Source organism: Hypanus sabinus, chromosome 11 (assembly GCF_030144855.1).
Source record: "Hypanus sabinus isolate sHypSab1 chromosome 11, sHypSab1.hap1, whole genome shotgun sequence".
In the NCBI taxonomy this organism is placed as follows: domain Eukaryota; kingdom Metazoa; phylum Chordata; class Chondrichthyes; order Myliobatiformes; family Dasyatidae; genus Hypanus; species Hypanus sabinus.
The window spans coordinates 47,962,990-47,989,504 of record NC_082716.1 but is presented as its reverse complement, the minus strand read 5'-3'; the positions used below and the strand labels follow the sequence as shown (position 1 = coordinate 47,989,504).

Genomic DNA, 26,515 nt, shown 5'->3' with positions numbered 1-26,515 from the left:
CGCACCTTCTGTATTATTCCCAGAAATACCTGCCATTGTTGTTCCACTGTCATCCCTGCGAGGGTGTCCTTCCAGTCAAGTTTGGCCAGCTCCTCCTTCATGGCTCCATAGTCCCCTTTGTTCAACTATAATACTGACACTTCTGATTTTCCCTTCTCCCTCTCAGATTGTAGATTAAAGCTTATCGTATTATGATCACTACCTCCTAATACCTCCTTCAATTCTTTGCCACAGGCAGCTGTGGAAGCCAAGTCTTTATGTATATTTATGGCAGAGGTTGATAGATTCTTGATTGGTCAGGGCATGAGGAGATACAGGGAGAAGGCAGGAGATTGGGGCTGAGGAAATTTGGATCAGCCATGAAGAAATGGCAAAGCAGACTCGATATGCATAATGGACCAATTTTGCTCCTATATAGTTTGGTCTTATGGTCTTATAATGTGCACATACAACACACACAAAATACTGGAGCATCTCAGCTTGTCAGGCAGAAACTATGGACAGAAATAAACATTCAACATTTCCAACTGAGACATGAGGCATCACGGGACTTGATGAAGGGTCTTAGCCCAAAAAATCAACTGTTAATTCCTCTCCATAGATGCTGCCTGACCTGTTAAGTTCCTGTAGCATTTCATGGAATAAGGTGCCAGTGATAAGCCTTGTGGATGACAAACTTTTGCCAAAAGCAGACTCCGGAAACTGTAGTGCCCTGTTACAGGTGTGGCTGCATGGCCATTCACTCTGGACGCAGAAAGGAACCTGGAACATGTGGACATAGTTGGTTCTGTAATGGATGGAAGATTGGGGTGGCAGCATGGGCACTTGATGAGGGTGAGGTGGACTTGATCTCCTGAGGAGCAAGCCCTGGATTGAGGGGTTTTTACCAGGGATCTGGATTTGAGGGCACTGGGTCAGTGTGCATACTACTGGTGGCAGTGGGTGCATTCTGATGATCGGGATCTGTTATTGAAGGTGAGGATAGAAGATTCCAGTGGGAGCTCTGAAGTGTTTGGACATCTGAATCTCGGGACATCAGTGTATCAGAAAGCATGCTAAACCATTGCTGAGGGCTTTGGTTAATTGACGTAACAGATCAGTGAGTGGGGCGGGGCATAATTCTGGGGTGGTGAAAGGCAAAGCAAAAGTTCAAAGGGTGGATTAATGAGCCCATTGATAAGTTGCGTATCTGATCCATTTGTGCGTATCAGACCCAAAACCTTGAGGCAGAGCTGTTGGTCTTTCCTTAATTGAGATAAGTAAATGAATATAGCATTGTGTGCCTACTTAGACTCCTATATTGTGTAGGTCTTTTGGAACACTTCTCAAACCCACAACAACTGTCTCAGAGATTAGAGGGCTGCCAACTTAACCACAGCTGACACACAAGGAGATGTATGGGATGCTGGCTCTCAGGTTGGGAAAGGATGAAGAGAGTGTGGCCAGCTATTCACTCCATGATGTTGTGCTAAAAAACAGCTGTTATAGGCATTTGTTTGCTGGATGGAGATGAGCTGATGTAGGTCTGGAGTTGGATGATGTTGATACAAAAACAAAACAGTCTAGTGATGGCTTGATTATGGGATCCAAATCTCAACATGTGGTCAAGTATAACAGTCTGGTTTTGATCCAGATAGTTGCCTAGGAGGAAATACAAGAGAAAGCAAATGCTGGAACATGGAACAAAAAAACAGAACACTGGAAAAACTCAGCAGCTCAAGCACATCTCTCGAGGCGAAAGGTGAAAGTTGATGTTATGGATTAGTATGCTGCATCAGGATTAAACCCAAAATATCGATGTACACATTTGCCTCCTAAGGTTTTGCTTGACCTCCTGAGTCCTTCCCGTATCCTTTTTTTTTTGTTCTAATTGCCTCAGAGAAGGTTGGAATCAGAAAATGGTGAGTAATATTTATGACCAGGCTAAAATACAATGGCTTCATTCTTCCCAATATCTAGTTAAAAGTATTTTTCCTCAATTGTCATTGAATATTGAGCAAGTATATAACAACCTTTAGAAAATGAAAGGGTCACAAGAGGTGGTAAAGAGAAAATCTCTAGTTAAGACTGGCACATATTTGTGAGTTGGTATATGTTCAAGGGTCTTGGAGAAGAAAAAAGTTTGGAGCGGATACTATACTAGTTTGTATAGATTGTACAAATTATGCAGATTGATCCAGAGTTAATTTTATATTGCAAATAATGAGAATAAGCTTGTGACTTCCACTGCAGATCACTGCAAGGAACAATTATTTTTAATCAGAGTATCAGTAACTAAAGTTGATGAAATCCTAGGACTGGCTTTGTTTTCCTGAACAATGCTAGTTATATTTAACAAAGCCCACAGAAAACTAACAATGATTTGTGTTACTTTTTGGTATTGTTGCTAATTGTGTATGTAGTAACAGGTGTTCAGTGAATGACAGTGGCTCCATTCTTCACAATGTTTAGTCAGAAGAATATTTTGCTCAGTTGTTAGTTGATATTGCATGAACATATAATAGTCCACAGACAAGGGAAGCGTCAAGAAAGTTGGTGCAGAGCAAAGGTCAGCTCCTTCACTTAAAAAGCCCATATTTGAAAAAAAATACTTCAGAAAACTTTAACTCTTATTTGCTGAAACAGCAGCTAAAAGAATGTTAGCAAAAGTAATTGATTTTCATACTGTTAATATTTTGGGAAAAAGACAGTAATTGTTTGGTAGTGCATATAGTAAGTGGCTTAAAAACCTGTATTGATATCATCCTCCTGGATAACTTGAAAGGACTTATTTACCACAAGTTTCTAATTTAACTAGAGTGAGCAAGTGCAATAGTGGATCTCTTGTGCTTGTTACTCTAAGGCTGTGGGATAGAGGGGAACCAAACCGCAACAAAATGATATTCATAGATGCAGACACAAAATATTTCATTTCTGTTACTTCTTTGATGACCTAAACAACAGAAATAGACAAATAATAATAAAAATTCTGACAAAACAACATCAATTAAAAGTGTAATACTTTTCTCTTCTCCTTGAAATAAAAATACAGATGAAAACAAATACAGGAACAACAACAAAAGTCATTGTGAACCTGTTCATTACGAGCAACACACACACACACACACACACACACACACACACACACACACACACACACACACACACACACACACACACACACACACACACACACACAAACATTGGCATATTTTGACATGCAAAATAACTTGCTCCAAAATTAACTGCACTGTTCCTCAAAAAAGTACCATCAACTCAAGTACATTAGCCCTATATAGCCTATTAGTAAAGAAACTATTATCTAGGTTTATTATTAAAATTTTTGTTCATTTGTGCAATGATTTAAATTGCTCTAAATATTAACTCCAATATTATGTGGTAATACATCTCCTGAAGTATAGCTAAAATGATTTTAAATGAACTTTTTAATCCTCAAATAAGCACAGAGGAATTTCATAGTTCAATAGCCTCAATATTCGTTTAATGGCTGAGTACAAAGATCACCATAGTGACCTGTGGACTTAAGCCTGAAATTTGCCGTGCAGCAAATTTTCAAATATGTCCACAAATTTTGAAGCGGTTCCTAGCTAAAGCCGGGACCAATGAACAAAAAGACAGGAAACAGTGATTATATGATGCCAAGCTGGATTGTTTAAAATATGTAAAATAGGGAGAATGCAAGACTGGGAGAGCGACAGATTTCAACAATTTAAGTTTCTTGATAACTCTGGTGTAGTGACAAGATGGCAGTTCTGCACAGGGGTGTGGGCACAATGAGCTCAGCATGGTCATATTATCAGCTTCCATGCTTCCTAGCCCATGATAAAATTTAACGACACTAAATATGTGTGTGTGTGTGTGTGTGTGTGTGTGTGTGTGTGTGTGTGTGTGTGTGTGTGTTGCTCATAATGAACAGGTTCACAATGACTTTTGTTGTTGCTCTTGTATTTCAAGGAGAAGAGAATATAAAAGCAAGGGCATAATACTGAGCCTTTATAAGACACTAGTCAGGCCGTACTTGGAATATTATCAGCAGTTTCGGGCCCAGTATCTCAGAAAGGATGTGCATGTTGTCATTGGAGAGAGTCCAGTGGAGGTTCCCGCGGATGATTCCGAGAATGAAGGGGTTAACATATGGGGAGCTTTTGGCAGCCTTGGGCCTGCACTCACTGGAGTTTAGAAAAATGCTGGGGGATCTTATTGAAACTTACCGAATGTTAAAAGGACTAGTTAGGGTGGATGTGGAGATGATGTTTCCCATGTTAGGCTATCCAGAGCTAAAGGGCACAGCCTCAAAATTGAGGAGTGACTCTTTAGAACAGAGGTAAGGAGGATTCTTTCTAGCTAAGGAGTAGTGAATCTGCGGAATGTTATGCCACAGACTGCAGTGGAGGCCAAGACCACGGGTATATTTAAGATGGAATTTGATTATTTCCTGATCAGTCATGGCATCAAAGGATATAGTGAGAAGGCAGGTGTATGGGGTTGAGTGGGATCCAGGATCAGCCATGGTGGAATGGCAGAGCAGACTTGATGGGCTGAATGGCCTAATTTTGCTCTAAAATCTTATGGTCTTACGGAGCAGAATTTTTAAAGTCCATTTGAGAGAACTTTTTGAGTCAATTTGTTGGACCTAATCTTAGGGAATGAAGTAGGACAGGTAGTTGAAGGATGGATATATGTGTGTGAGCATTTTGTGGATGTAGCTCAAAACTCTGCAAATTTTAAGGTAGCTATGGAATGGGAAATAGATAATCTAAAAAAGAAGGTCCTGAATTAGAGGAAGACTGATGTCAATATAATTAAACAGGAGGCAGCAAGCGTAGACTGTGTGTTACTACTTGCATATCAATCTACAACTGAGAAGAAAGTTCCCTTTGAACCTGAAACAGTGAAAGTTCAGGGCCAATCATTCCTGTCAGCGTGAAAGATATGTAAGGCAAGCCCAGAGAATACTCTATGTCATGATTTCAAAGGCTCAATAAGGGAAAAGTAAAGCATATGGTTAATATGGAGAACTGAAAACAGGTAAAGGCCCTTCAGAAGCATAAAATGTGGAGGTGGACACCTAAAAACTGAATAAGGAGGGCGAGGAGGGGCTATAAAAAGTCCAAGACATTTTATGTTTATTAAAGGAGTAATCATGGAGAGACTAGAGCCTGTTCGGGAGCAATTGGGCAAACTATACATTGAGTCAGAGGATGTGGTGAAAATCTTGACTTAATTTAATACTTCTCAGTGGGGGGGGGAAGTTATTAGTAAAACTTCTGAGAGGAACGACAACAGGAGATCATGAATATTCAGAATAGCTTTATCTGATAATTGGTTTATTAAGGGTGCCATGCTAGCATAGCAGTTAGCACGACGCTATTACAGCTCAGGACATTCTGCACTTCAAGTTCAATTCTGGTGCTGTTTGTCAGGAGCTTGCACATTCTCCCTGTAAAACATGTGGGTTTTCTCTAGGTGTTCCAGTTTCCTCCCACAGTCCAAAGACATACCATTTAGTAGGTTAATTTGTCATTGTAAATTGTCCTGTGATTAGCCTAGTGTTAAATAAGTAGGTCACTGGCAGGTGCGCCTTGTTGGGCCAGAAGCGCCTGTTGCAAGCTGTATCACTAAATAAAAATAAAATAAATAATGTACCGAGATAAAGCCAAAAGCTTTTGTTTGCATGCTATCCAGGTTTATTGCTCCATGCATAACTACACTGGAAGATTACAAAAGAGAAAAGAAAACAAGTTTGCAGAACACATTACAGAGTTATATATAATGTGCTGTGTAGGTAGATAAATTAATTATAAGGGTTATGATATTGAGGATTAAGAGATCAAGAGCTTATCTTTATCATATTAGGGGTCATTTCAAGGGTCTTATAACAGCAGATCAAAGCTGTGCTTGATCTGGTGGTACGTGTTCTCAAGCTTTTGTATCTTCTACCCAGTGGGAGGGGGAATAAAAAGAATGACGGGGCGGAAGGTGCCCTTGATTTTGTAGGCAGTGTGAAGTACAAACAGAGTCAATGGAAGGGGGATTGATCGTCATGATAGATTGGCCTGCATTCACAACTCTCTGCAATTTCTTGTGGTCTTGGGCTGAGCAGTTGTCATACCAAGCTGTGATACATCCATGGTGCATCTGTAAAATTTGGCGAGCATTATTAAGAGCCAGGTAAATTTACTTAGCAGTCTGGGGAAGTAGAAGCACTGATGTATTTTCTTGACCATAGTGTTCACGTAATTGGACCCGGTCAAATCTGGTGATGGGTCCACTTCTTTTCACATTATATATCAATGATTTGATGATGGAATTGATGGCTTTGTGGCCAAGTTTGCAGATGGCATCAAGATAGCTGGAGGGGCAGGTAGTGTTGAGAAAGCAGGGAGCCTACATAAGAACTTAGACAGATTAGGGGAATGGGCAAAGAAGTGGCCAATGCAATATAGTGTAGAGAAGTGCATGGTCTTGCACTTTGGTAGAAGGAATAAAGGTATAGACTATTTTCTAAATGGGAAGAAAATACAAAAATCAGAAATGCAAAGGGACTTTGGAGACCCCTTGCAGGATTTCTTAAAGATTAACTTGCAGATTAAGTTAGTGATGAGGAAGGAAAATGCAATGTTAGCATTCATTCAAGAGGACTAGAATTTAAAAGCAAAGATGCTTTATGAGGTATTGGTCAGACTGCATTTGGAGTACTGTGAGGAGTTTTTAGGCCCCTTATCTAAGAAAATATGTTCTGGCATTGGAGAAGGTCTTGAGGAAGATCACAAGAATGTATCATAGAAACATAGAAAATAGGTGCAGGAGTAGGCCATTCGGCTCTTTGAGCCTGCACCACCATTCAGTATAATCATGGCTGATCATCCAACTCAGAACCCTGTACCTATCTTCTCTCCATGCCCCCTGATCCCTTTAGCCACAGGGGCCATATCTAACTCCCTCTTAAATATAGCCAATGAACCGGCCTCAACTGTTTCCTGTGGCAGAGAATTCCACACATTCACCACTCTCTGTGTGAAGAAGTTTCTCCTCATCTCGGTCCTAAAAGGCTTCCCCTTTATCCTTAAACTGTGACCCCTCGTTCTGGACTTCCCCAACATCGGGAACAATCTTCCTGCATCTAGCCTGTCCAATCCTTTTAGAATTTTATACATCTCAATACGATCCCCCCCCCCCAATCTTCAAAATTCCGATGAGTATAAGCCCAGTTGATCCAGTTTTTCTTCATATGAGAGTCCTGCCATCCCAGGAATCAATCTGGTGAACCTTCTCTGTATTCCCTCTATGGCAAGAATGTCATTCCTCAGATTAGAGGACCATAACTGCACACAATACTCAATATCTGGGAATTACAGGGTTAATGTATAAGGAGTGTATGATGACTCTAGGCCTGTACTCTCTGGAGTTTAGATGAATGAAAGGTGATCTTATTGGATCCTATCAGCTATTGAAAGGCCCAGATAGAGGGGATGTAGAGGGGATGTTTCCTATAGCACTCATCATTCTCTTACCAGCTGTTTAACTTATCACTTACCAGCCTCTCTCTCACCCACTTTTGTCCTGCTATGTACTGGCAAACTTTTCAGTTCTTTCGCAGTATTGGTGCAGGGTCTTGAGAGCTGAAATGTGAATTTATACCTTTCGCTACCACAGTGGCTGCTCAATCTGCTGAGATTCTTACCTTCCAACGTCTGCACCTGCTGTCTTGTTTGTGTTTGTTGAGGCTAAGGATACTGCAGGAGACAGGAGCTAGCCATAGTAGCTCAGCTGACATAACTTAACTTTTACAGTGCCAATGTGATGAAGTCTGAAATATTGCATATTTGTAGCACTTGTTCTTGGCTTTTTTTTTGCCATTTAGAGTATTTATAACCCACAATGGCATTTAGAGGGGCGGTGGAGATTGTGACCCACGGCCAATTGCAAAGCAAACCAAGTAAATTTACTCAGTGCCTAGCAGTAGAAACAAACTATATCAACTTCTCTCAAAGGTGCAGTGCGATTTCTACAGGAAAAGATGAATGTGGGAATTAGTTACATGTAAATCATGTGCACAAAATCCACTACAATCATTTCCAACTGTGAAATTTTTGTTGCAATCATTATTCAAGTTATTAAATCCCCATCAATCTGGCTGATTGCAGAGGTGTCACTCTATTTGCTTTATCGTAAGCAGTCCCTTGGGATGGAGCCTCATATGTGTGCATTCTGGTTTTGTGGGTTCTGAGGCGACTGCTGAGGTCAATGAGGGAACCACAGACTGTTCTACTGATGGCACATGGTAGGGCAGGCGGTTTGGTCATTTGTGAAGTGGTGGGCTGTTTATATCACTTATAGAGGATGTGGCCCTGGGGCATGAACCCTAGACTCTCATTGCCATCCTGAATTCTCCTTCTCCAACTTGAGCTGTTATGTGCTGCGGATGTTGCTAGGGGTCAGACAGAATGTACTAGGTCAAAGGGATTTTGAGCATATGCTTGAAACTTTCCTTCCCTGCACATGACCAAGCTCAGAACAGAGTGTCTATTTCAGGAGTGTGATATCAGGCATATCCTCACAGAGCTGAGATACTAGGTTGCTTTTATTTGGTTGCACTCACAGTAACAATTTGTGACAGTCAGCGTAAACTCTCTTGCTAAGGTCGGCAGGATGTCTTTAAATGATGTCACAGGAGTCCAGTTTCCTGCACATTCCCCTACTGGAGAGCAGCCAATAAACAGCAGGAGTATTGCTGACTACACAGCATTCATAATCAAATCACGCACGAGTGTTAATGTGATTCTTACTTCTTTCTGATGTAATCAGCATGTGGAATAATTACTATAACCCCCTTTTTAAATCCATTTTTAGTGCCAGTTCCTTGGAGAACTCTATTGTTAATTTTTCAGCCAGACCGGTTGGAAACTCTATGTACCGTAAGTAAATCCTTAGAGTGCAACTCCTAGCACCCATAGTAGTATAACTTGCAGTTTAAATTGTAATCAATAATAAAACGCTGCAGATGCTGAAAATCTGGAAAAGAAATCAAAAAATCTGAAAACAGTCTTAAGGACAGGCCACATTTGAGAAGAAGAAAAAACATTTTGGGTTTTATGTTAATGATCTTTCATCAGCGTGTAAATGTTGCCACGATAAACTGAAGAAGCAGATTATCTCATCTTCATAAGATCTTAATTATCACTTTGTTGATTTCAGTGGCAATTCTACAATGGAAGAAAATTCTTCTGCAACAGGTTACAACTCAACAATGAAGGAGACAATTACCTCTCCCCCCTCCCTCTGCCAGTCTGAGGATTTAAAGGCCTAGTATTGCTGTTCTGGAAATACAAGTTCTTCACCAATCGCTACAGAAAAATTTATCTTATCACTTTAACTTTCACCAACCTAGAACAGAGATACAATGTTTCTTCTTAGCTTTCATTTTAATACAGTGGATTCCAGCTAATTGGACCATCGGTTAATTGGGGCAGCGCTTATTTGGGACAACACTTAAAGAACAAAAACTAATCGAGAAAATAGTCAGGATTCCTTTTGAATATCTGGAGAATGATGCAGCAAATTTGGACAGGTGACTTACTTAACAAGTTGTAACTAGCATCAGAGTTAGCTCTAACTATGGTGAGAAGGCAGGTGTATGGGGTTGAGTGGGATCTGGGATCAGCCTAGATGGAGTGGTGGAGCAGACTCGATGGGCTGATAGCCTAATTCTGCTCATATGTCTTATAGTCTTATGGCCTTATGGTCAGATACATGCACTTGTGTGGCCATTATACACTGCACATTGCTTACAGTGAACAGTTTTTAAATAGTGTCAGTTGCATTTTTTGTTTTCATAAAGCAGTGATTTTTGTCACTGATAGTTGGCAAAAAATATCTCTAAGACAATTCAGAAATACTTTGCTCACTGCAATTTCCAATATTAAGGCTCGGAGATGCCAGAAACAGCCTGGAGTGAAAATGAAACAATTTCACTGCTTCAGCAAGTTAGGAACTGTGAAGAATTTGAAGGTATCAACAATTATATTGAATGTTGAAATGAAATTGAAGATTTGGTGGATTCAATTGTCAAAAGGGTTGCATGAAGGCAGCTCATTATCTGTTCTAGGTGTTTGGACTGAGTTTGTTTATTTACAGTTAATCAAAAGAACATGGCAGTGTACACTGGATGATAACTATTAGGAAGTAATATACAGTTTTAAAGTACTATAGTAGTATTTGTAGCATTGTAATTTATTGTGTATTTTATTTAAATACAGAACATAATTTATTACTTAGTTAAAGAGTAATTTGTCTTTTTATGCCTTTTTTTTAACTATTTCCATGAAACTTTGGCTAATTGGAGCAGCCACTTAATTGGGCCAAAATGTCCTGTTTCAGATGTGTCCCAATTAACCAGAATCCATTGTATTTACCGTTCTATTATATTTAAACCGAGGATTCGCTGATAGGTCCCTTTTTTCTACCAACAGAGAGATAAAATTCTGGGGTAAACCCAAAGATTGAAGCGGGAAACCCAGTGCGTGATTTTGAACTCTACATTTGAGAGCAGCAAATATTAAATATTAAGGAGGAGGGTTTGGGAAACGTGTGAATTCTACTTGAGTATTCAGCATTTGTGCAGATCATTTATATTAGAATAAAACGTTTCTAGGAAAGGTTCACTGATGAAGAACTACAGAAAGTACATTGAGAAACTAACGACTAAGGTTTTAATATTCTTGATAAAATTCTTCATTTATTTGAAATATTGATATCTGCATGTTGCCTACGTCTATTAGTGCTGCATTTTCCGCCCTACAGAATTAATCCCTTGAGATAGAACGTTCTCTCCTCTGGATGGTGATGGGAGAGGTTTTGGGCTGCACGGGTGGTATTTAGTCCACTTTCTAGAGTTTCCAAACTATTTTCTCAAGTATTGGCAGAAAAGCGAGAGAGCTTTATGAGAACCGATCCTTTGAATCGACTTACTGATTTCTAAGCTTGGCCGAAGGTCCGTTAGAACGTGAAATGTCGCTAAAATAAATTTACGCATTATCTGGGCAAATGCTTCGATTATAATTGTCAAAAGTTAACAATTGCCACACTGCAAAATATGTTTCGATTTTATGAAGTCTTTGCTGGGGTGGCAGAAAGATATGAAAATTTGGTCGTCTTACACCTACACACATAAATGTACTTTGTTGAATAACTTGTAGGAATCTGTGGGGGAGGATTTGGGGAACAGGGGTGGTGAAATAACAAAGACCTTCGCACTTCCTACGCAGAGGTCAGGTTTGATTTAATTATCAGATTAGGTGTTTAAGAGGCGGAACAGTATACATCAAACGGATAAAGATAAACATAAGCTGCCATCTTCATAGTCGACGTTGGTCGCTAGATGTGGTAGCTAGCATAGTAGAAATCACGTATTGTATCTTAACCAAGGAGAAAATTATAAAACTTTTAATGTTTCCTGGTATATTGGTCCTCAGCGTGGGCACACATTTACATCCTTGGCAGAATGGAAATGCATTTTCTAAACCTTGTAGTAGATAGATCCCAGAAAAAAAACCCAAAATCAGATTTAAAGATGTCTCTTTAACTCGTAAATTGGATTATGTAATCCGCTTCCTTGCTTGGACTTAAAAGGTGTAAGCTAGGCAGAGGAGGCTATTAAGTTAAATTGTATACAATTTATTAAAAGTAAATTCTTGGTAATATAACATTGCATATATTTTACAACAATACGTGATATACATACTGCACGCAAACTTTGCAGCCACATTAGGCTTTACAAAGGATACCAGTGAGAATTGCCCTGTCAGAATGTACATTGTAGTAGTTAACAGGTTTCGTTACCCAATCTCTGCTAACGCAGAAACAAAAAAAAACACATACAAAATATACTGAAAGTGCAGCGTGAATTATATACTATGGTATTCACAATACATATAGCAGGCAAAAAGCGAACGTGGAAAATAAGGAGTGTACCATGCCTTTTATAGTTTAAAATTAACAACACATTGTCCATCGAATTATTAAATACATGAATTTCTCTTTTGCAGAATGGTAAAGTACTTAGGAAAAATGTCACAATCTGTACCCATAAAAATGCCTGATATTCTAGTTGTTCCATTGCGCTTAAGAATTGAGCACATGGAATAAATAATAATCATTTTCCATAAGAAGTAGAAAACAAGGACCTGTAAATAGCTGCAACAACTCTGATAATACCCAGAAAGTGGTTCATTGTTCACTCAAACCACGAAAATATACAAAATAGTTATCCTAGGAAATTTTATTCTTCAAAGATTTAAACCCTCGGTTTCTTTTATTACTTAAATTGCAATATATCTCAACAATTCACGTGTTTTGTTTTTATTTTGCTTCGCCTTCTAATTTATGAGCTTCCTTATTTCCGCTTAAAGTCCTGGGATCCCTTTTCGGACGCCCAAATTTTAATGTAACACGAAGTACCTCTCCCCTACTCAGTGCTTCTTTGATAAATGATTAGTATGTCCCGGCTGGTGTGTATGAACTAATTGTGTTGATATAAAAAGCCTAACATGGGGGAAAATGTTACTGTTTTAAATAAAACTAATCCCGGTCGTTTTAGGTTTTCCATGACGTAGGCGCCTTTTCTCTCCATAGACGGTGCTCGAAGCTCGTACAATATTTACATGTACCACGATTTTAGGAAATATTACATTGTCTTTAAACAGATTTATTGATAAATCCGGTAAAAGATTAATTTAAATCCGAAAGGACAGTCATTTTGTTTTTTTTGTACCTGAAAATGTTAGTGATACAGAAAATATCAAAATAAAACGCTAATCGATTCGGCAGGCGGTAGTAAGAGTAACAGTCTGTGTTATCTTTCAGCTGCAATTTTCCATTCCCCTTGTCGGCTTTTTTTTTGCAAGGATATCACCGTTGTCCATTGACATCTGGAGGAAGTATGGAGTGATGGTGGTTTCCGTGTCGTGACTCGAGGTGATCGTGCTCTTCGCTTAGACTTCCCGGGCTTCCTGTTCCATCAAAACAGCTTCCACAGCTCGAGTCTGGAGACATCTCCTGCATGTCATCGCTGGGCAGCCTCGTACTGTCCGCCTCTTTAATCTGTAACCCGCGCTGTTCGCCCTCCTGTTCTTGATCACTCAGGAGTTTGGCCAAGAAATTTATATATTTCATGGCGAGGCGCAGGATCTCGTTCTTGCTCAGTTTCTTATCGGGCGGGTGTGTCGGGATCAGTTTGCGAAGTTCGGCAAAGGCCCCATTGACATTCTGCTGCCTCCACCGCTCCCTGCTGTTTGTGAAAATCCGCCGGACGATTTTGGGCTGCGTGGTACCTGGAAGCAAAAAAAAAACCTGGTTTTAACCAAATGCATCTCAAACATGTCGAAATGGTCGTCATGATTTAGAGAAATTTAAGGAACTTTATATTAAAGCCGAACGGCCTGTCGTGTCTGTTGGAGTGTGCGCGCGCACACGTGGCCCCGATGTTATCCCGTGCTTTTTCGGGGTAAATGCACAGCAGGTATACGTGAAGACCTGTTGACAGGCGTGAGCGACAAGGAAACAAAATAGGGACTGGTTGAGATAGATTTTAGATGACTGTTTTATTAAAGCACGACTTTATCCTTCTACTGCATTGCTACATGACATTAAATATGAGTCTTGAGCTCCCGCAGTTTTCCCTTTTGCAAAGCGATGCACGTCAAACTACAAGATATATTTCCTATGGCAGTCCCAGTCAGGTGCCTAGCAAATGTATCAACACTCGAGCAGCGATGTGTACGGTTAAAAGATATGGTGAATCGAAGGCTGATTGTCCATACCAGTAGTGACTTCCACTTCGTAAGGAGCTGGCCTTCGTTTCGCTCTGTTACTGGGGAACATGTTGAATGGTTCTGGATCACTGGTGTAGCCATTAGAACAAGAAAGGGACATTAGTGATGAAAATCCGGAATCTTATTTATTAAACGTCGACAATCATTTAAAAGAACATGTTCCGAGTAAATAAAATCTAATCGCACAGGTTATTATTTCTTGTATTGATCAACATAATCATGAATAGCGTACATCTGACAGTAAAGATTCGGTGACAAAATTACCACGTTTAAAGCAGTCCTTATTGAATTATCTTTACAACGAATAGCATTTTATAAATCACAGTTTGCATTAACCCAATTTATCATCATTTGCTAATCGGAAAGCAATTTTGAACGCGGGTCACATCAATTTGCAATTCAATTGTTGTCATGTACTTGTTAAGCTCCACGATCTTAAACAAATACTTAGAAAAAAATGGGGTTTTCGGATCTAACCAGCTTCCACAACGAGACTGACCTGCTTAGAAGAGGCAGGGTCTGATACTGGGACGTGCTGTTGTACAGCATCGCTCTGGCTGCAGGCAGAGTGAGGTGAGCTGCCGTTAACTGGACCATCCGATTCTCACTGACAGGGCTCTGAAGAGTCAGAGGCACTGGGGGTCTTGACAACTCGGTGGTCGGCACTAAATGAGTAAACGTGTCTTTCTGATCACTCTCATTTATAGGCTGGACCCCTCTTTGCATCAGGTTTATGACGGGCACTTCCGATAGGGGATCAGGGGAGTCGTGCCTTGTTTCCTTGGAAACCCCATCACTTGACGCAGTTCGCTGCTCAGCTTGGACCCGGTGTCCTTCAGCGGATTGGTCTGCAGGCTCGCTGGTGTTTTCCGCTGCCTGTCTGGGGGAGTCTTTCTGAACGGGGCTCAGGTGATCGCTGTGATTTTCACCATGATCCAGTCCGACCTTTTCCATCATCGTGTTGAAAAGCGGAAATCGTCAATGTCTGAGCTGAGTTCGCGTCAAAGGTTGGAAGAAATGCCGAAGCAACTTCATCTGAAAGAAACATTGCCGTAAGACACAGGGGGAAACAGCTCTAGCGAAAAAGGCGACCTCAATTAATTTTTTTTGCACAATAAAGTAAACGCTCTCGCGACCTCGCCGGTACATTTACTGACTTTACAGTCCAGCGATCTTTAGGCGCATTAAAAGGGCGTAACTACGAATATTATCACCAGCTATACTGTATATCGAGCTGCTGAAAATGCTTTAAGCGTTCATGAGGTTACAAATATCGATCTGCAACTAAATGTTCAACACAGGCGAATGCAATATACAAATTAACAATTGCAATTTGCTTTAAAGGGGGAAAAAGAATTCAAGTTTGCTTCCGCGTGTAGCTGTGCGCATCAAAACTGAAATGTAGCTATAAACTCGGTCATTTCAACAAGGTGAAAATGTAAAGCGATGCTAAAACTATTCGTGTGCATTTGCTTCAATCGACTCAACTAAGAAACTGTTTTTTTCCCATTTATAAAATGCATTATATTTCATTACTCATCCAAAGTCAAACACTCACGTTGTTATAGGTTACCGCTATTGGGAGTTGTATTCGCTTCTTGCGCTAAAGTCAATAGAGACTATTCAGCACCTGCAGCATTCGCGTTCTTTTAATCTTCACAGAAAAAAAGCTTCTTGGACGGATTAAGCTTTTCACAGTTTATGGAAAATCAACCGAGATACTTAAACAGTTGATCAATTAAAGATTAGGTTTAAATAGTCCCTGGATTCTAAACATGTGGGGCACGTTGTAATCTTTTCAAAATTCATTGTGTACGAGCTCGGAAATAAGCGTCTGTAATTGTACCCTAAGACCAAACTGCTCCACTGTCCAAGGTATTTAACATGAGATTAGGATGGCAATTCCGGTTGTAATTGGCACACTTCATGCCATCAGAAAAAGAAACTTTCCCTAGAAAGAAAATTGGAAGACAATACTAGCTATAATTATATAATTTCCACATATTATATAATAAGATGTGAAGTTTGGTGTAAGGTAATATGAATACGCCCAGCAAAGTAAACACTTCCATAACGTACTTGTTTCGATTTTTAAAAAAATCTTAGAAATATGCGGCGAGCTAACTCCTGTTCCATTAAAATGAAATCCAGTCTGACGGTGCCGCATTTAGCAGTTCCGGGCTATGTGTGTATGCCCAACATGAGGCCTCAACGGAATGGAAAGGACAAACTAAACATACGAGCACAATGCGACGAAATAGGGCAGTTTGAGTATTTGAGGGGAGCCGGTCCTCGTTACTAATATCGGCATTATGCTCACAATAGTTTACAGCATCTAAATGTGTTTGTTCGACTGAAGTGAACACCCAATATTGTGAAAAGTCCCAGCTAAGACAATAATCTATATTTATTGAAACTTTATTTTGTACTGAGTTGTGGCGAGGATGGAACGGGGATCAATCACCTTAAAGATTTCATAACGCATTTCGTTAAAAATCCCCCCAATCTAATTAAATATATGATAGTCCGAATCCCCATCAGTTCTCAGAGCGAATTCATAAATAGTGGGAAATTAGTTTATACATTCCTGGAACGAATCCTGGCGAAGACAATCGTCGTGTGAGCCAGATAGATGTTTATAAACGCCGTTGTTTTTTCCCCTCTTCTGTTACTTAATTGTGATGAACGGTGGAAACCGTTCAAAACGGCCAATTATGAGAAACTGTTGGATCATAATGTTAAAGAGGCTTCATCTAGTTCTGTTACTGCGCTACTTTTCCATTAGAAAAATCATCTCTATTTACACAAATCAAATTAAAATATCATTAAAGATTTCATTATACATAATCCATTAGGCAATTAAAAATGTCCCAAGAAAGGCACCGCACTCCTGGGATTATTGCAAACAATGCTTGCAGCCATTTCTATTTTCGATTATTTATTTCGTTGCAATTTTAAAAAGTACTTTTATGTTGCAATTATTTACATTCCTTTCGAAATTAGTTATAATTCGTCATTTTAACGTGTTGAAGAATAAAACGCGCCCTTAAGAGCCGACAATTAGATATATACTCACCGTCCTCGCTTATTAGAAAAGCGTTAGCAGCCATTTTCAGCCCCCTCCATGGCTGATCTTTGTGCTGTATTAAGTTTTTTTGGCAGCTTATGCCTTGGAGAGTGGAGTAGATTTTACATCACGTTCGATTTCCTATTTAGTATGGAGAGCGGAACACTACAGCAATGTGGCCAGGCGAGATAAGAAACCAGCCCAGGCCGCCCTGCCCAGATAAGATAGCCAAGCCATTATTTATGAAATGATTCATTATTATTTGGCAATTTTATCGAGGGAAAGCGGAAAAATATTGCATGGATATGCATAGGAATAACTTTGGAACGCAAGGCATAACAACCTTATATAGATTTTTTTGTGGCACTAAAAGAGATTGCAGAATAGCAAAATACTCTTGCCTGCCTACCTGAATTGTAATTTATATATGTTTTCTTTGTGGTAATTATCCCATGTTTTCATTAAACTGGAAACACCTACTCAGCCTTTAATTAATTTTAATGACGAATTCAAAGCGTCCACGGGACTGTTCTTTTCCCTCTCTATATATCTCTCTCCGTGATGGAACCAAACAAAGCCGCTGTTAAGGAAGGACATTGAGTAAAATAGTTTCCCATGTTTCCTCGCCATTTGGAAAATATAGACATTTCCTAGACAGGCATTTTACCACGAGCGGTGTTAAAGGCCGGTATATTTTAAGTCTTAAGAGAAATGATTCCCTATCAGAGATGTGATTACACTGCGATAGGCTAGGACAAATTTAACATTAGGACCAGGAGTGAAAATACTTTATCAAAACCTTAAAGATCACTACAAAGGCAGATTGCTTGATTCTGTTTTAATTACCCGGAATGGCTTTTTGGGGTTAAAATCGTTTATTTCAAAAATGGCAGTTTAAAAGAAAATAATCGGAATGAAGTATTCTTAAATGTAGTCTGTCAGTTATTTTTATTGTACACTTGATTACTGAATACAATTAAGCATGCGATATCAATTAATTATCAAAGCGTAAATTATATAGAATTGAAAGATAAATTTCACATTAGAAACGTAAAGCTTTGAATATAATGCTGAGATGAAATGATTTTCTGGAAGTTGTCAAAGCTGTTTAAGTTAAAGGCGGCCACCATTAGCTTCTAATAATTGGATTTGATGGACGCCTTTATCCAATAATGGGTTAATGGCACGTCGAAATTGTAACATAAGTAATCTTTTAAAAAATAGTTGGATCCGGCCTGAACTGGTAAGATTGCCTTGATTTATAGAATATTTTCTATGTGTAATTATGTTTCTACACCAATAATTTATACGGTTGCTAATGCTAACACGGCAATTTTAACGATGCCCCAAAGAAAAGTAACCCGTTTTTTTTTTGATGCACTGGTATGAGCACAGTCAGCATGAACTTATAAATTTTTTTTTAATCCGAAGGACACGTCGAGCCCATACATTTCTTTATCCAATTTCGTGTTCATTTATTTATTTGTTATGAATATTAATGGATATATAGTAACTTGGATCTTCCAACAAACTAAAGTCCTAACTATTTATTGGAGATTGAAAAGAGCCAGGTTCAGCAGCCTATCTGATAGCATCTGGCAGCAAGCCCCTAAAAGTAAATGAAACCGCGAACACTTTACCACCCTCCCCTTTCCCACCCTCATCCCTCCACTCCCAAGCCAGAGATGCGCGTCGCCATATCGCGCTCCATGACTGATGTAGCCTACATAGGAAACTTCATGTTGGTTTATCTGTACATTCATATTTTCTGCGTGGGCAATTGCAGCAAAATACAAAATAAAATAGATAGCTGTAAATACAGCTACAGCTTAGCAGGGCTTGTTCCAAAAAGTAATGAATAACTATGAGGTGTAACTGTCTCGAATATCTGGCAGGGTTACCTTATCGCGAATAGCTGTATTTGTAATACCGATGATGCCCATAAGAACTGGGACTAGAGTTATAAATACCATTGAAAACAGGATTTAATAGGACTGAGAAGGTTTATGTTTGTCCTGTTCTGATTTTTTGCTCTCTGTTAAATTGTTGAACTGGTTAACTTTGAGAAATATTTAAGAGTTTGACACAAACGTGATCAATGCATATGAAAAATGAAATTGCCTATCATTAAGATATGAAAACATTGCGATGCAATCAAATGATGTAAATTATTATTTTGCAGAATAACTAAATATTTTCAATTAATTTACTGGAAGAGTGTAAAGCCTCGTGTGTTTTCCATGAAGTAAGTTCAAATTAATCGTGAAGATCAATGATTGTGTCTCATATAAAGAGTTTGTATTATGTTGACAATGGCGTAGAGGTGAAATTCTTATTATTTGTATTTACAATTTTCCATTCCACTTGTCGGATTCAGTAATCTAATTGGAAGCCAACCCTTTGCACAGGTAGTTATAGTCATTTCGATACAGAATCTTTCTGCTGGCTTTTGGGAGATTGCACAGTAAAAATGTTTCGCGCATTCCAAGAATCGGCTTGGCTCTACGTTCAGCGTTTGCACTCTGTGCTAGATAGGAATATAGGTACAGTATTTAGTTGGTTGTATCTTCTAAAAATGCATTATTACTTTTGCGGTATACGGCACGAACAAACTAACATTATTACCTCACAGAAAGCAGAGTTGTCCTACACTTCTGGAGAAAACGAAGATCAACATTTTAATTCTCTGTCTAAACAATGGGATGGATTCACCCAAAGTATCTTACCCGTCTTTAGGAAATAAAGGCGTTTATAAAGTGTTTTTTCCACCACGAACCCGACCCTAGGGAAGCTTACTTTAGATAAATCGAATCATTTTAAACCACTGTCTAATATTCGTTTCTCGCGATGTGGGTATCTTTGCAAAGGTTAGTAATGATGACCCATATCTAATTGTTCTTAGCAAGATGATGCTAGCTGCCTTCTGAAGCCACTGCAATTCTTTTAATATAATGCTCCTTCACGAAGCTGTTGTGGAGATCCGGGAGACTAGACTATAAAGCTATAAAATATAGGAACACAATTAGGCCATTCAGCCCATCGAGTCTACGGTGGCAGCTGCTCAGCCAGATTGGCCTTGGGACTTCAAGGAATAGCAGTCCAGGTTAGGATTAGGATTTGCAATTCAGGAAGGAATATTTCCAGGTTAAAATGGAAGTCTGCTGGTGTTCCTGGCAGCTGCTACCATTCCCCCTTTTGGTAGAGGACATTGAAGTTTATAGTGAAGGTGTAGGAGCAGCTAAGTGAATAATTGTGGCAGATTTTGTAAATGCACATTTCTCTGCCAGCATGGTCAGTAATTAATATTTAAGTTGTATTAGATGGTAACCAAATGTGGCAGTAGGTTGAGTTGTATTGGGATTCCTCAGTGTTTGTTGAAGTGCACTCATTCAAGAAAGTGGATTTCCTGTGTAGAGCTTGGTGCTCCATCACATTCCTGACTTGAGCCTTGGGTGGAAATGCATTGGGGTGTGAGGAGGTGAATCACTCACTCCAATATACCCGCCTCTAACCACCTCTTGTTGCTGAGGTCTTTATGTAGTTCAATTTTAGAGTCATGGAGTAATCCAGCATGGAAATAAACCTTTAGCCCAATTTGCCCATGCTGACCAAAGTGCTCAACAAGCTAGTCCATTTACCCTCCTCTGGGACTGCTGGGCCAGAGATGTGGCTAGTTTGGAAGCTAACCAGTCTTCAATTCCATAGACAGGATATTATCTATTTCCATCTGTTATGTTCAATCCATCACTCTCAAACTTTATCTGTTACAAATGAGAACCTTTGGAGGAAACTGCAATGGGTCTTCCATTCAGTGAACACAGTTGCAAATTCTTCAGCCTTTTCTTCAGCACACACAGGCTGGGCTCTGCAGTAGCTCGGGGTGTCGATGTTCTTGGAGCTGTCTCCACTTCCCTTTAGCTGTTTCATTTTCCATCACCATTCATGACTGATGTGGCACTTTATCTCGTTCATTAGTTGTATGATTGCTTGGCTCTGTCTATTGCATGGTGTGTTTACTCTTCATCATAGAAATAGTTCTGCATTATTGTCTCATGGGATTGGCTCTCCATTTTTACATAACCCTGACGTTGCTCCAAGTATGTTCTCTGCCCTCCTGATTGAGCCAGATTGGTTCTGGCTTGCTAGAAATGGCAGTTCGAAGGGTATTCCAGCCCGTCAGGTGGTCTTCATTTTTGCTGAGGTCAACACCTCTTTAAGGTGCTAGGACATCAGTTCTGAATGGTTCCCAATGAACATATTAGTTCATACAACACAACAGAGAGCATTGTTAGTGTAGCTGAGACTTCTGCAATGGCATGAATACCTTTACCACCTCATATGACAGTGGCCTGTTCTGTTTGTATTACTTTCAAAGCTGAACTTTAACATCCCAGTCATAATCACAAGTAATTTTATTTGAGCTCAATTACATGCTTGTCCTGTATCCTTCAATATGTTTGTCTTTTTTTGTCTCTGCAAAAGGATATGTTTTATCAATATCTCATGTAGCCTGCCAAGTAGGGAGGAAATGCTAAACCATAATATTACTTACTGAGTCATAAATGAATTGGCAAATATACAACAATCTGTGATGGAAGGCAAACCATGTTTGAATAGCTTAGGCAATGGACTTTGGCTAAAAATGGATATTTCTACCAACATGTGCAACAAGACTTTAAGTGGTGTGTTGGTGCAATATGGCAGGATTGCTGATTTATCGTAAGCACCAATATTAGGAAGTAGTGGTAACCTCTGAAGCCGTCTGTTCCACTTAGATGATCACATGGTCACCTGGTACTAATGTAAAAGATAGCAGACATCTGCTAAGGGCCCAGCAGGCACAGAGAGTCTTCAACCATAAAAGCACTTAACTGGTAAGGTAATCATTATTGCCTGTTAGATTTTGAATAAAATGAAAACATATGGGCTAAAATACTCAAAATAAGTTCAATTAGTGAAGTAAATTTTTGTGGAGTTCTTTGGAATATTCGAAGACCATAGAAAGCATGTTCGTTAATGCAAGTACCTAATTTGCCAATCATGTGGTAGCACTCCAATTCATAAAGCATGCAAACATGGTCAGGAAGTTCATTTGCAGTTCAGACCAAACATCAGAATGGATGTGAGCTAAGTGACCTTCAACATGGAATATTATTGGTGAAAGACATAGTGATTTGAGTGTCTCAGAAACTGTTGATTCACTGGGATGTCTACAAACCACGTTGTCCAGAATTTACATAGAATGGCATGGAAAGAAAAATGAATCATCCATTGAGCAGCAGTTCTGCAGGTGAAAATACATTGTTAGTGAGGTAAGTCAGAGAAGAGTGGAGGATGACCATGTAGGGTAAACATAATTGGGAGAAATTTACATAACACACAACCACAGATATGGAGTTGTGGCTTCGCTTTAACAGGCTGGTTTGATGTAATTACATTTTTATGTGAAAGAGTTTTCTCACGTGGTTCTCTCTACCTCAATAAGCCCAGTCAGCAAGGCTCCTAACATAAGGATGCCATGGCTGTGAAACAGATGTCAGTGGGCCTGTACTTCTACCATGCTCACTTTGGTATGAATGCTGGGAGGTGCTGACTGTTGAGCAGCTTCAATAGTGCCAGTGCATCAGGACATCAGAGGTCTGTGAACTCCATGGGTTCCAGCTGCCAGGGTCAACGATTGTTCATTATGGACACCCTTTCAGGGCAATGTTTCCTATATGACTTGGTGCTCAAGTGAGTGTGCTGTCAGTGTTCCCTATAGATGAAAAGGCAAAAAGTGACAAACCCTCACTGGAAACTGTCAATGCCAGTAAGATCCAGACTTTTGCAACACAACAGGTAAATTTCTGCTTCAGTGGATAATGCTGTATGTTGGGCCTCATCTGGCTAAAGTGGCTAGATCTCTGCGTGGTGCAGATTTCCTGTGTGTCCAAGGACTGTTATCGATCTTAAGAACTGCCAGCTTGTGGATGTCAAGGACTTTGGGTTGTTACCCTGCTTCCCCAGTAAGTTCCCCACAACAATTCTGTCAAGCACATGTGAGCTTACTCGACCACTGGGTGAGTTCTCAGACCTCACCAAGCCCCCATTCTTCACTATAGTTGCAAAGCATGAGGTTTTTCACCAAGCACCACATTTCCACAACAGGCCTGCCAGTCCATATCTGCGTGTATAGACTAGACCCAGAAAAATCTGGCAATCGCGAAGGCTGAGTTACCAACATGTAAAGACTTGGCATTGTATGCCAGTCGAATACCCCCTGGGCTTCACCCCTTCATATGACTCCTCAGTCTGAGGGTGCTTGCTGCCCATGTGGTGATTACCGGTGCCTTAATGAGACTACCACCTTGGAGATTGTCACCCGGTCCTACTCATTCAAGACTCTTTGGCATGTATGATGGAAAGTCAATTCTTTTCAGTCATTCCAGTTGGGCGATTACTATCAGGTGCCTGTGTGTTTGGGGGACATTCCCAAAGCAGCTGTGATAACCCCGTTTGGCCTTTTTGAGGTTCTGTGTATGCTGTTTGGATTGAAAATTGCAGCACAGACTTTCCAATAGCTGATGAACTCTGTATAAGAGACAGATTTTCTTTTCATTTACCTGGATGACATACTTCTTGACAGCGCATCTAAATCCGAACACATATCTCATCTCCATGCACTTTTCAAGTGCTTAAGCCATCACGGGTTAACTATTAACCCTGCTAAATGCCAGGTTTGGTTGTCAACCATTGACTTTCTCAGCTATCACATTTCTGCAGAAGGTGCAAAGCCGCTCCCATCAAAGATAGCCATTATTATGGGGTTCCTATCACCCAACACTGACCTGGGCATTTGATGATACCAAGCAATTTCTTTCTAATGCGAACCTAATGGCATGCCAACACCCCAATGCACCCATAGCCATTATAGCTGATGCCTCAGACTATGCTGTGCATGAACAATTGGTCAGAGACGTGTGGCAACTGCTTACCTTCTTCAGTCAGCAGCTCTGTCTACCCGAAAGGAAGTATAGCATGTTTGACCATGAGATTCTTGGTCTCTGTCTGGCTGTCTGCCATTTTCATGTTCTTCTAGAGGGTTGCCATTTCACAGTGTTCATTGACTACAAAACCTCTCGTGCACGTGATGGCCAAATTAGCAGACCCTTGGTCTGCACAGCAGCAATGCCACCCAGCCAAGTTAACAATAGATGTACAAAATTGTGGTAAACCATGTATATCTGTCTGGAAACGCCCCTCTGCTGACTGCTCCTGTGGCTCTTCCCACAGGCCCCTGGTTAAAGGTGATTGTGTCTCTGCTCCTCCCACCATCATCCAGCATGGACGTGTTCCGTCTTACTGCTAATAAAAGCCTTTCAGTATTTACTCTACTTCCAGTCTTTTGGAGTTATTGATAGTTCATAAAAAATGTCAAGGGAAAATATAATACTGTGGCCAATTGCTTCTCATGGCCAGCCATTGAGGCTGTACACATAAGGGTTGACTATGCCAGCATGGCAGCTGACCGAATTCCTGACCCAGAGGTCCTGTCTTACTGAACAGCAGACATGAGCAAGCAATTGGCTGACATTACATTCAGGAAGCTGGGGTTTCTCTCCTGTGTGATTTCTCAACCACTCGCCCTCATTCTATTGTGCCTGCATACTGGAGAAAGACTGTTTTCATCTCCATACATGGCCTCTCACATCTGGAGCAGAAGGTATCTCAGAAACTGCTTGCACTAACGTTTGTTTGGCATGGCCTTCCTCTTTCCCCTTCCCACGTTTTCAGCGCCTTCTTCCATTGAAACCGTACCACCAGATGGTCAGAGATCATCCCTCTAGTATCGATGACAACCGCAGATGCGGCTTGGGTGTCCATCAGCACCTGGGTTGCTCAGTGTGGCACCCCACCTGATGTTTCCTCTGACTGTGGGCCTCTGGGCTGCAATGGCCCAGAACCTCGGTGCTGGGGTACATCACATCATGGCTTATCACCTGCAGTCCAATGGCACTTGCAAGCAGTTTCACCCCTCCTTGAAGGCTGCTCTCCCATGGGACCTGCTGGAGCTCAGAATTGCTCCAAAAGAGAACCTGAAGTTACTCATGGCTGAGTTGGTATATGGGCAGCCATTACAAGTGCAAGGTGATTTCATTCCTGATGCCACGACCGCCTGGTCAGCCTCTCAACAGCTGTCTTTCCTCCTCAGTAAGTTCAATTCCTTTTCACCTACTGCTACCTCCCCTCACAGTGTACAGCACTCTTGGGTCCCTGTTGATCTATGTTCCGCCTCATTTGTTTTTGTCCACCATGACACACACCATCATCCCCTTATGCCCCCTTACGATGGCCCATTCTGCATTTTGGAACAGGGGAGACAAGATGCCTATCATAGATAAGAAGGCTAAATCTGAGCAGATTTTGGTAGATCAACTTAAACTGGCCCAACAAGATTCTGCTGCCACACCCCTGACTTCATAACATGACTATGTGAGTGTTAATGCATCTCTGCATGAGCCAGAGGCACCTGCTCTTTCTCCACCCATGGAATGCAAGACCCAAGCGTGTTGGGGTGGGGGAGAGCTGTGTAGGGTAGCACAATTGGGAGAAATGTACATAAATCACAACCACTGCCATTGAGTAAACACGAGGAAATCTGCAGATGCTGGAAATTCAAACAACACATGCAAGATGCTGGTGGAACACAGCAGGCCAGGCAGCATTTATAAGGAGAAGCGCTGTCGATGTTTTGGGCCGAGACCCTTCATCAGGACTACCTGAAAGGAAAGATACTAAGAAATTTGAAAGTAGTGGAGGGAGGGGGAAATACAAAATGATAGGAGGGGGTGGGATGATGCTAAGAGCTGGAAAGGTGATTGGTACAAGTGATACAGAGCTGGAGAAGGGAAAGGATCATGGGATGGGAGGCTTTGGGACAAAGAAAGGGGGAGTGGGGGGGGGGGGAAGCACCAGAGAGAGATGTAGAACAGGCAAACAACTAAATATGTCAGGGATGGGGTAAGAAGGGGAGGAGGGGCATTAACGGAAGTTAAAGAAGTCAATGTTCATGCCATCAGGTTGGAGGCTACCCAGCCAGTATATAAGGTGTTGTTCCTCCATCCTGAGTGTGGCTTCATCCTGACCGCAGAGCAGGCCATGGATAGACATATCAGAATGGGAATGGGACGTGGAATTAAAATGTGTGGCCACTGGGAGATCCTGCTTTCTCTGGTGGACCGAGCGTCGGTGTTCAGCGAAATGGTCTCCCAGTCTGCGTCGGGTCTCACCAATATATAAAAGGCTACACCGGGAGCACCGGATGCAGTATACCACACCAGCCGACTCACAGGTGAAGTGTCGCCTCACCTGGAAGGACTGTCTGGGGCCCTGAATGGTGGTGAGGGAGGAAGTGTAAGGGCAGATGTAGCACTTGTTCTGCTTACAAAGATAAGTGCCAGGAGGGAGATCGGTGGGAAGGGATGGGGGGGGGGGGGGACGAGTGGCCAAGGGAGTCGCGTAGGGAGCGATCCCTATGGAAAGCCGAAAGAGGGGGGAGGGAAAGATGTGCTTGGTAGTGGGATCCCATTGGAGGTGGCGGAAGTTATGGAGAATTATACGTTGGACCTGGAGGCTG

General features: G+C 40.9%; 1 protein-coding gene and 1 long non-coding RNA gene across 4 annotated transcripts in view; one reads left to right on the top strand and one right to left on the bottom strand.

Annotated features, from left to right (window-relative positions):
- LOC132401930 (uncharacterized) overlaps positions 1-26,515 on the top strand; it is a 137,776-nt gene that overhangs the window by 32,627 nt on the left and 78,634 nt on the right. The window lies entirely within an intron of this gene.
- On the bottom strand, positions 11,644-17,061 carry LOC132401926 (T-cell acute lymphocytic leukemia protein 1 homolog). 2 transcript variants are annotated; one of them, XM_059984274.1, is made up of 5 exons: positions 16,909-16,927; positions 15,391-15,783; positions 14,332-14,867; positions 13,821-13,900; positions 11,644-13,331 (listed from the first exon to the last, which is right to left on the bottom strand). In XM_059984274.1, the coding sequence occupies exons 3-5, from the start codon at positions 14,787-14,789 to the stop codon at positions 12,910-12,912; spliced, it is 960 nt and encodes a 319-aa protein (XP_059840257.1). In that variant the 5' UTR covers positions 14,790-14,867; positions 15,391-15,783; positions 16,909-16,927; the 3' UTR covers positions 11,644-12,909. The 2 variants fall into 2 exon arrangements, with proteins under 2 accessions (XP_059840257.1, XP_059840256.1); XM_059984273.1 differs by lacking the exon at positions 15,391-15,783 and having other exon boundaries at positions 16,909-17,061.